This window comes from Sinocyclocheilus anshuiensis, unplaced genomic scaffold, assembly GCF_001515605.1.
Source record: "Sinocyclocheilus anshuiensis isolate Anshui unplaced genomic scaffold, SAMN03320099.WGS_v1.1 scaffold274, whole genome shotgun sequence".
Taxonomy (NCBI): domain Eukaryota; kingdom Metazoa; phylum Chordata; class Actinopteri; order Cypriniformes; family Cyprinidae; genus Sinocyclocheilus; species Sinocyclocheilus anshuiensis.
This window is the reverse complement of record NW_015547698.1, coordinates 2,145,393-2,156,264: the sequence shown is the minus strand read 5'-3', so window position 1 is coordinate 2,156,264 and position 10,872 is coordinate 2,145,393. Positions and strand designations below refer to the sequence as shown.

At 40.3% G+C, this 10,872-nt stretch overlaps 1 protein-coding gene across 1 annotated transcript in view; it reads right to left on the bottom strand.

Moving 5' to 3' along the window:
• Positions 1 to 10,872, bottom strand: part of LOC107703713 (ubiquitin carboxyl-terminal hydrolase 34-like) — a 52,480-nt gene that overhangs the window by 29,156 nt on the left and 12,452 nt on the right. Inside the window, 18 exon segments of the mRNA XM_016506427.1 lie at positions 10 to 169; positions 1,437 to 1,536; positions 1,616 to 1,729; positions 1,828 to 1,982; positions 2,068 to 2,150; positions 2,671 to 2,766; positions 2,864 to 2,953; positions 3,061 to 3,188; positions 3,272 to 3,387; positions 6,715 to 6,929; positions 7,189 to 7,973; positions 8,052 to 8,182; positions 8,508 to 8,637; positions 8,805 to 8,930; positions 9,365 to 9,457; positions 9,600 to 9,681; positions 9,759 to 9,820; positions 9,902 to 10,094. Of these exon segments, the coding sequence (XP_016361913.1) occupies positions 10 to 169; positions 1,437 to 1,536; positions 1,616 to 1,729; positions 1,828 to 1,982; positions 2,068 to 2,150; positions 2,671 to 2,766; positions 2,864 to 2,953; positions 3,061 to 3,188; positions 3,272 to 3,387; positions 6,715 to 6,929; positions 7,189 to 7,973; positions 8,052 to 8,182; positions 8,508 to 8,637; positions 8,805 to 8,930; positions 9,365 to 9,457; positions 9,600 to 9,681; positions 9,759 to 9,820; positions 9,902 to 10,094 (2,859 nt within the window).

The window sequence follows — 10,872 nt, the reverse complement described above, 5'->3', positions numbered from 1 at the left end:
TGTGTGTACCTGCGTCTGAAGGCCTCCAGGTGTGTTTTGAGCAGCAGCAGTCCTCTCTCTATGATGGTCAGGCTGGAGTGGGCGTCTTTCTCCAGGTTAGCAGACGTCATCATCAAGCTCTCCATACACTTACTGATGAACTCCTGCTCCTTCTCCAGACCCGTTTTACCTGCGGTCACACAGACTAATAAATACATCGCATTACACACTTACTTATATTCATAATACAAAACAAAAAACACAGCCATCACACTCCAATGGGACAAACTGCAGATTTAATCAGTGTCATCAAATGATGTAAAAACACCTGCCATTTGAAGGATTTGTCAGTTCATCAAAATCAAAACTCAACCCTCATTTATTTATTTATTTGTTTATTTATTCACCTATTCACTCTTTCATTATCTATCTATCTATCTATCTATCTATCTATCTATCTATCTATCCATCTATCGTTCTATCTATCTATTGTTCTATCTATCTATCCATCTATCGTTCTATCTATCTATCCATCTATTGTTCTATCTATCCATCGTTCTATCTATCTATCTATCTATCTATATATCTATCTATATATCTTAGTAGTTTAAACTAAAAGAGACATTAAGTTTCTTACAACCAGTTATTTCAGCATTATTTAGATACTATCATAGTTTTTATAAATTTTTTAATAAATGTAATAAATATATTTTTAGTTTTCATTTTAATTTTAGTTTATTATTATAATTTTTTTAATATTACTATTTATGCTTAATTTATTCTTCTTTCAGCTTAGTAGTTATTAACTTCCAGGCAACATTTCTAATATTTGTTTACTTTCAATTTTTTTCCATCTAACATTTACATTTTATTTCTGCTCTATTTCAATTAACAAATATGTTTTTAAATAATAATAAAAATAATAACCCTTTTACAACATAACATAACAAAAAAATCTAAATCAATACTTTCTTGGTATTTTAAAAAACTTTTAAAAAACATTTAAAGTACTTTAAAAAATGTCTAGTAGCATTAAAAGCTAAAAAAAAAAAAGCTTCTTCCTACATCTAATCTAATCTAAATCAACACTGATCTGACATCAGCTGAATAACCGAACACTAGTTTGCTTATCACTGAATTGAACTTGTTTCATAATGAATGAACTTTACACAGTTACTGAACTGAACCAACACTGAACTGATCTGAAGTGCATAATGACACATTAATCAGTCACACCTGATTTAGAACAGAATTTGGATTTGCCTCAGTTTTGAAGTTTGAATCTGATTCTGTTACTTTGTGTTTAATACTGTGAAACTGTCTTTAAACAATCTCTACTGCATAAAGTGCTATAAAAATAAAGGTGACTTGACGACTGAAACTGAGGGGTTATCAAAATGTAAATGTTCAATGGTTATGAATGATACAACATATGTAAGTGTTTGGTGTTTACTGACCGCTGATGTAATAGGAGTTGATGTACTGGATGGCAGCGCGGCTGATGTCTGCAGACTGAGCCCTCAACGCGATTCCCCACAGCTGATCCATACCACACAACTACAGAAAGACAGAGAGAACGGTCAGGGAGAACACATCGAGAGAAACCACAGAGATTTTGAGATCTGCTGCTGTGAACCTCGCAGTTGGAGCTGCTGTCGTAGGCGCTGGTGGCCAGACGAGCCAGATTGCACAGATGCTGAAACAAATTGAGTCCCGTCATGCTGATCGTCTCCGGCTTCAGCTGAGGCATCTGAGAGAGAGAGAGAGAGAGAGAACCACCTGATGAACGATTCATTCCCATGGCACGCACTGCATAAAAGATGTGTTTCAACGATACGGTGGCCAGACCTTCTCCAGGAAGAGGTGTTTGTATGTCTCCATGCCCATGGCGTGCTGGTCTTTACTGCGGACCTGGTTTAGGAACCAGTGCAGGGCGTCGTCGTAACACTCAGAGTCCTCCACTAAACAGTGCCACAGGATGTCCACCTGCTCCAGACTCAACCCTGACACACACACGGGACATTCGTATAGTTACATATGGGGCAATTCTCATATATGCAGCGACGTGTGAAAGATAAAGATGCTCACTGAAGTGGTCAGGTGATCCGAGCGTTGAGAACACACAGGTGAGGAACTGCAGACGCACCTGCACCTCTGCACTGTGACTGTACCTGAGACACACAGGATGTTAACACTGCACTTCATATGCAAAATTCAGACAAAAAATTGTTAAAAAAAAGAAGAAATTAATACATTTAGTCAGCAAGGATGCACTGAATTGATCAGAAGTGACAGGGAAGACATTTTTGACAGGTTACAATTATTAGAACTTTCCATTCATCAAAGAATCCTGAAAAAAATGGAAATTTCTGATTTCTGAACTGATTTCAATACTGATAATAATTATAAGAAGAAATGTTTCTTGAGCAGCAAATCAGCATATTAGAATGATTTCTGAAGGATCATGTGACACTGAAGACTGGAGTAATGATGCTGAAAATTCAGCTTTGATCACAGCAATAAATTACATAATATATATTGAAATAGAAAACAGTTGTTTTAAATTGTAATAATATTTTACAATATTGTAGTTTTTACTGTGTTTTTGCATAATGTTTCAAAAACATTGAAAAAAATCCTACCGACCCCAAATTTTGAAGAGTAATATAGAAATAGAGACACTAAACTTACAGAGCGAATTTGTGGCGCTGCTCTCTCACTTCCTGGATATAGTGTAACAGATCATCAAAAAAGAGCTTCATCATGTGCAGTTCCTTTTCCGCCCACCTGTAGCACAGGAAGAACTCTCAAAATCACACGTAAAGTGTTCTAAGTTTCAAGTAATGACAACATGGATAGCAGTGATGGGCGGAGTTTTTCTTACATGGTTATCCAGTGAGTGTCGTAGCTGGAGCCGAACTGCTGGAAGGTCCCGAAGAGCTTTGGCAGCAAACGCAAAGACACCACCACTGACCTGATGAACACAAGCAGAAACAAAACAATCAAATATCTCCTACTGGAGAAACCCAAACCTCTTCAGCAGTTTCATACAGTACTTCATATATCTTCATATGGTCTCACCGGTGGTTGGCGAGGTTCTCCAGACAGCCCTCGATGAAACGCATGCGGATCTGACGGTCAGTGAACCAGCAGACCAGAGAGCACAACAGCTTCTCTGCCTCATTAATCAAGCCTTCTGATAGGTGGATCTAGTCACCGAGACAACACGAGAATCACATCACTGACTCTAAATGTTAAATACTTTGAATAGTCTGCTGTGAGGTAAACATACCGCATTGTCATCTTGGACCAGGTCCCACAGAAGGGTGTTGCCTTTCTTGCAGACGTTGTCCAGGTTGATGTCGGTCACCGCGTGCGCAGAGTACTGATGTTTGTGCACCGCCGGACCTGGAGCAGACGTTTAGAAAAACATCAGACTGAAACTATCGTGTGACTTTTGTTTGAAATCAGATTTGAGTAAGTTTAGGTAAAATGAACTGTAGAATCAAGAACAACATCATCGCAACCACTCAGAAGACCCTTGAAACCATCAAAACACCCTAATAACCACAGGGCAACACCTCAGAAATCCAGCAACTATCCAAAACACAATTACCACAGAGCAACACTATAGCAACCACTTAGAATACCTTACAAACCTAGCAACACCCTAGAAACCACTCAGAACACAGGGCTCCAGACAAAAAAAAGAAAGAAATAATTAAATTAAGGCGCCATTGGCTCCAATAAGAAACAAAATTAGGCATCAAATTATTTTTTTAAGTGCCACAGAATAAATGTGTTTTATATATTTTTTAACACTTTAACCTTTCAGTCATACTTGATGTTTATGTTTCATCTTGTCTTGTCTTTATCAGCATTTTAATCCATCTTGTAGATGTCCTGGGAACTAAGGTTCACTAACTAAACGTCTTTTCCAACTTGAGAACTATATACAGTCACAAAGAATTGATTATTACACAGAATCTGTGCCAATATCACAGACCATAATTATATCAGCATCACTTGACCCTTGAGTGTAGTTTGAGCTCCTCCTGAATGCATCCCATAAATGCTGTCATATGTCCTGCACACATCCAGTCTGTTTTTCTTCATTAGTAACATGCAATTATATAGGAGGTGTTGAATTTTACCTTTAGCTCCTTGCATTCTTTCTTATCAAGTGGACAATAGGAATATCCAATATAGCGCATAAATTTGGCAAAATGCTCCTCTTTATAGTTATTTTTTCAAGCTGACTAATGAGCTTATGGACGCCGAATGGTTATTCTGTGGTAAATGTATTGTTACGTGGCATTGTTTACAAGCTTTACACATTTTCCGCAGTTTGAAACACTGAATGAGCGATTACATGAGACATTTCAGTAAGATGTACTGTAGGCTCTCTTATAATATACCTATTGATGTTCATTCATGTTTATTTCATACTATAGTAGTAAAGAGAAAGATATGATGGGTTCACGTGCCGCTTGAACTGAGGCGCTAAAGCGATCGCTCATGCCGCATTAAAGAGCACCAAAATGGCTTTTTGTTTGACAAAATTTATTGTCTGACTTTCATTATGAATTTGGCAGAATTTTAAAGCTGATCCTTTGTTTATTAAAAGGCAACAGAGCACAAAGCTTTTTGCGATTATTGGACGTCAAGTGCTCTACAAATAATATAAAGTTCACGCATTAAAGGCACAATATGTAATTTTTTGCCACTAGAGGGCGCGTATTCAAAACAAACAAAGGCGTAGTTTGATGATGCTGTGACTGAGTGTGGAATCATGGGAGTTGTAGTCTTCATCCCCACAGCCGAAGCAATCCGATGGGACTCGGCCAGAAATCATGTTCATGGATGAGCTAATGTATTAAAGATGAATTAACATCGTAGTATGAAGCAGGGTGAGGCTGAAAGCTGTCGAAACGAAATGAGTGCGACACACGACAAGCAGCGGAGCTTTTATTATGCCACAGTCGACCGCTTCCGCTCCTTCCGGTCACGAGTATGTGGGGTAAAGCAGCGCTGTTTTATCATACTAGATACATTTGAACGTTCTGTTATAATGCTACTCTGTGCGGTCGTCACCTGTCTAATAAAATGCATAGCATATTAAAGCGTTTTTGGTGTTTCCATGTTTTCTACAAAAACAAAACCGGAAATCGAGGGGTTATGACGTCATTGGCAGGCGACACAATGACACTATGGACACGGTCCGTTTCACTAGTTAAAATTGCTTATTTCTCTGGATTTAAAAATTATTCGAAACATTTGGGATAATGTAAATGCATAAGTCAGCAAAATATATAACACTGTTCTAGTGGTTTTTGGATATTTTAATAAAAAAATCTTGCATATTGTGCCTTTAACAGAACACAGCATTTAGACTAAAGATCCTGATTACAAGAAGCCATATTAGTATTGATTATAAATGAGAATTGTTAACGATATTGCTAAAATCCACACTGCTGACAGCTTTACCTGTTGTAGTTTGTTCAAGTTGTGCATGAAATAGACCCTGCATTTCTACACTTTTACTTCGCACGTCTCCATCATTTTCTCACTCTCTCATGCTGCCACAGCTGGAGCTGCTTTCAGCAGGTGTGCCGTCAGTGCTGGTGTTCAGCAGAGATGAGGACTGTTTTTTCTCTAAAACTTTGATGCGCATCGTCTCAGTTTATTACGTCAACATAACAAATGATGTGATCGCAAAACAAGCAGGAAAAAAGGCATTACATGCAAGGTTTTAAATCATCACATGTACATTTATATAGTCGCCAGTGGCGATCTCAGCAAAAACTTCACTCGCAAATTAATATTTTTGGACCATTTTAGGCACAGTCTGGAGCCCTAGAACACCATAATAATCACAGAACAACATCCTAGTAACACCCCATAAACCACCAAGAACACCCTAATTACCACAGAGCAACCACTTAGAAACACCTTAAAAAACCTAGCAACACCCTAGAAACCACCCAAAACACCTCAATTACCACAGAACAATCACTTAGAAACACACTAAAAACCTAGTAACACCCTAACAACCACATAGAAACACCTTAAAAGCCTTGAAACACCCTAAAAACTACACAGAGCACCATAATCACAGAACAACGTCCTAGCAATACCCCTTAAAACACCCAGAACACCCTAATTACCACAAAGCAAAGAAACACCTTAAAAACCTAGCAACGCCCTAGAAACCATTCAGAACACCCTTAATTACCACAGAACAACACTCTAGCAACCACTTAGAACACTGTAGAAACCTAGCAACATCCTTGAAACCACCCAGTATACCCTTAATTGCCACAGAGCAACACCCTAACAAACATTTAGAACACCTAAAAACCTAGCAACACCCTAGTAACCACACTGAACACCCAAGATTACCACATAGCAATGCCCTAGTAACAACATAAAACACCCGGATTACCACGGAGCCCGAGCAACCATGTAGAACACCTTACAAACCTACTAATGCCCTAGCAACCACTCAGAACACCCTAATAACCAAAGAACAACATCTTAGCAACAACCAAGAAACCACAAGAATACCCTAATTACCACAGAGCTGAGCTATGCCAAGCAACCACTTAGAACACCTTAAAAACCTAGCAATGCCCTAGAAACCACACAGAATACCCTAATTACAACTGAGCAACGCCCTAGAACACACCCAGAACATCCTAGCACTGTGGCGGCAGTCTTTGGAGGTATATGTACCTTGCACCAGATGTTCGTGGTATATGGAGGCCAGGTTAGGCAGGTGTTGCTGCAGGTGCGAGCTGAGCTCTGCGTGCGAGTTGATCTGGACCAGCTCCTCCTCACAGCCAGACTCCTCTCCATCAAAATCCGCCATGTTCTTCTCGGATTTGGCGCTGACTTGAGAACTGCTGCAGCTCACGTCATCAGCGCTCAGCATGTCCTCTACCATGTGACTGTGGAGAGTGAAAGTCTGTGTTGAGAGTCTGTTACCAGAAGACACAATGGCTCTGCATTAAAACCTAGTGAGCTGTCTACCTAGACAACACTTTAAGGCATCAAAGCAACCTTTTAAGACACCTTCTTGGAATAGGCAATCCCAAAACGCACTTATGATGTTCCATTGATGTTAGGATGCTGCCTATGTAGACATCTAGGCAGCTCACTAGGTTTTGGAACAGAGGTAACGTCAAAGTCACATTAAAAACCACTCACCCATCATGGTGGTGGTGATGATGATGATGATGATGGTGGTGACGATGATGGTGATGCTGAGGGCCGATGAAACGCCTGCAGTTGAAGAGCTCATTGCCCATAGCCTCCGTCAGGAAGTCTGCTGGTCGAGGCATGCAGGGCGGCTCCTGGGAAACAGACGCTCCGTGTGAGGAGCCCATCTCTGTGCCACCCTGCTGTGGTTGCTGGGGGTTCTGGGATTGGGAATCAGCCTGCTCTCCCGACGTTCCCTCCAGGCACACGGATGAAGAAGAGCAAGGCTCGAGGATCCTAAGGGAAGAAGACGAGGCTACAATGGCAGCGGCTGCCTCTGGGGTGAAAGGAATGGATTTGGTTTTGGAAAGTCCGGGAGCGGAGGCGATGGAGCCGGGAATGCCGGGCGGAATTCCGGGTCGCTCCGGAGGACCTTGGACCTCTCCGAGTGCTTCACCAGCTTTGCGTTTGCGCAGCTCTGACGTAGACGGCTCTCTGGAGTCTCTGGTGTCTTTCTGCGGGCTGCCCTCGGAGACGACAGCGGGCCTGTCGTCTTCATCGTCCTCGTCTTCATCATCCTCGTCATCGTCCTCTTCTTCTTCCTCCTCCTCTTCCTCCTCCTTCAAGGCCTCGCTGTCAGCCATGTCGTCGGAGTGCAGCTCGCTGCCCGGGCTGCCTGCTGATTGGCTGGCTCGGCTGGATCCAGCCTCATTGCTGGATGCCTCGCTGCGGCCGCTGCTGCTGCCCTCCTCGCCGCTGTTGGCCGTCTCATCAGAGCTGCCCTGCAGAGACTCCTGTGGAACGGCAAAAAACACCTAATAAGCTGAAGCTGAATGACATGGTTTCAAATCATCTTTTGGAAAATGTGTCACCTCCGTGTCCGACAGCCTCTGCTGCCCTCGTTTTCCACTGCTCATGATCGGCTCGTCCATCTCCATGTCACTTCCTCCACTGTGATGCGTGTCGCTGTTGTCACTGCTCTCTGGGCTTCCTGCAGGAGAACCTGGGGGAAAAATAAAATATAACTGACATTTTAACCAAAAAGACGCTACACTGAGATCCTGAGTACATAAATAAAATCTTTTAACAGAAACTCTCAATTGCACTTAGAAATATTTCACATTTTAGTAGTAAAATAATTTGTGCACTCCATTTCATGTTGACTTTAATTGCCATTTTTTACTTTTCCTGGATTCTGACCTAAATTTAATACAATAATTCAGAATACATTAAAAAAAAGCATATATCTACACCAACTTCCAACTGAGAAATCTCGATTTTAAATCTTTGGCATGCACATCAGAAAGCAGATGTCAAACACAACACACCTTTCTTGTTGCCCATGGGAATGTTGGTGTTGAGCAGAGAGGCGAAAGAGCTCTGTTTGGACAGCTGAGTTTTGGCTGCCAGAGCGTTATTCCACAAGGCCTTGATCAACATGGACGCCAAATACAGTGTCTACACAAGCAGAGAAACAACTCAACAACCACATACTGGATAGCCAGGTAAGTTTTAGTCTGTTTCAAAGTATGTTAGTGAGAGCAGGCATCTAGTTTTGTATATGACTAAACTGGCTGTGTGTAACTCTAACATGTGTGTGGATGTAATCTGAGAACGTGCGTTACCTGTTCGGTGTGTGCGCTGGGGTGTAACCCTGACACCAGACTAAGCACGTGTCGCAGAGGAACAGGGTCCAGGTTCTTTATGAGCGAGGGGAACAGGTCATGGATGTAGCGACTGCAGTGTTTCAGCTAAAGACAGCGACAGAGTGGAAAGAAAATTACTAAATTTAAAAATTAGTTTGATGCAGTACATAGCATGCAGCGTTGTTTTAGATTTATTTATATAACACTATTATAGTATTTATTCATATTTTAAATGAGCTTTTATTTTAATATTTTTGGTTTTCAAAAATTAAACACTAAATTGTATAAAAAGCAAAATAACAATTTTTATGTCAGATGTGAATCAAAATGTTTCTTGTTGCGTACAATGCAGGTGTTATTGTTAACTAAAACTATCCCACTGCATTGTAGGATAAAGTGTTACTTACATTGTGCTCTAATAGTTTACTGCACATTTTTACAAATGTATTCTATGCAGAAAATGTGCACAATATATAAAATGGTGTGGTCTAAATAGTGTGTGTGTGTGTGTGTGTGTGTGTGTGTGTCTGTGTGTGTACCTGAGCGGCGGCCCATATGCAGTCCACATGTTGAGTGCTCAGCCTGCCCTCGGCTGCCAGGAAGTTCAGGATCACTTGGCACTGTTTAATGATCTACAGCACAAACACCACAAGCACAATCAGAAATAATACACCTTTAGTCAGCGCTTGGACAGAACGAAACTTCACATCACCTGCACACTTTTGAAACGTACCTGCGCTAGTTTCTGTATCTATGAAAGTCTACTGGACTCACCTCAATGTGCAAATTTGGTCCAAATATGTGCTCCACAACATTGTTGTTGATGAGCCAGTCAGCGAGTTCCTTTGCTATCGACCTGAGAGAGGAAAGAAAGATGTCAATACACGTCTAGCTGGACTGAACTACTAATAGCAGTGGACTCGTAGCACTCACGTCTCAGTGTCAGACACCAGGGACTCGTTATTACAAATGTCATTGAAGGTGTGCAGCTGATTCTACAGAAACACAAGCACAGATCATTCAACACCGGCTGGAGACTATGGCAGAGAGTTTTTGTATTTTTGTGTCTCTCGTACCGTGATCTGGCTCAGGCCGGCCAGTCTCATGGTGAGCGTTGGACTCATGAAGTATTTGAAGGCCAGATCCAGGCTCTCTCTGTCAAAACACAGCGCGCTGTCCAGCGGCTCCTTCACCGTGCTCCACATCAGATCAGCCATGTTACGCGCCGCGCTCTGACGCAGCTCCTGATCCGACAACTTACACAGATACCTAGAGACAGAGGGAGATTCATATTAAACCAGATGATTCAGAGGAGTCGCATAAAAGCAATTGAGCACAAATATTCATCTGCCTAGAAAAAGTCAGATTTTTATTCTTTTTTTTCCAAACTGGGGGACTAGTTGAAAATATTTTCTAATCAACTTCTAATTAACTTGTATTAAACCTGACACATTCATTTAAGGACCTGTATCAAAAACTCCTTTTGTATTTATAAAGGATACATCAGGCTCCATGAAAAGCGGTTAACATACAAAAGTTAGTAAAAGTGTAAAAGAGCGTTTCAGTGGCTTAATCATTACGTTTACATTTACTAAACTATTTTGCATCATGTCATCATTTTTTTCTAACAAAAGTGTGTTTGAATTTACAGGGTTACATTTAAGCTGTATATTGTAGTGTGTTACATATTAGCAGTATGATTTCTAGTTTGTTGCAAGTTTTCCTTTTTTAAAGGTAAGAAAACATAACATTATTAAAACATTAATAAAAAAATAATATATCTTTATTATATAATGCACAATAAATTATATATACGCATGCAGATTTGCATAACATAAGTAATTCTGATTCTAGATTAACATTAATATGATATGTGGATTTTTATATAATATAACAATATTACAAAACATAATACAATATAACAAAAGTCATTAAGAAGTTGTATTATTTTTCTATGTGGATAAATATTCATATGTTCGACAGATTATGTATATATATATATATATACACACACACACACACACATATATATATACACATATATATA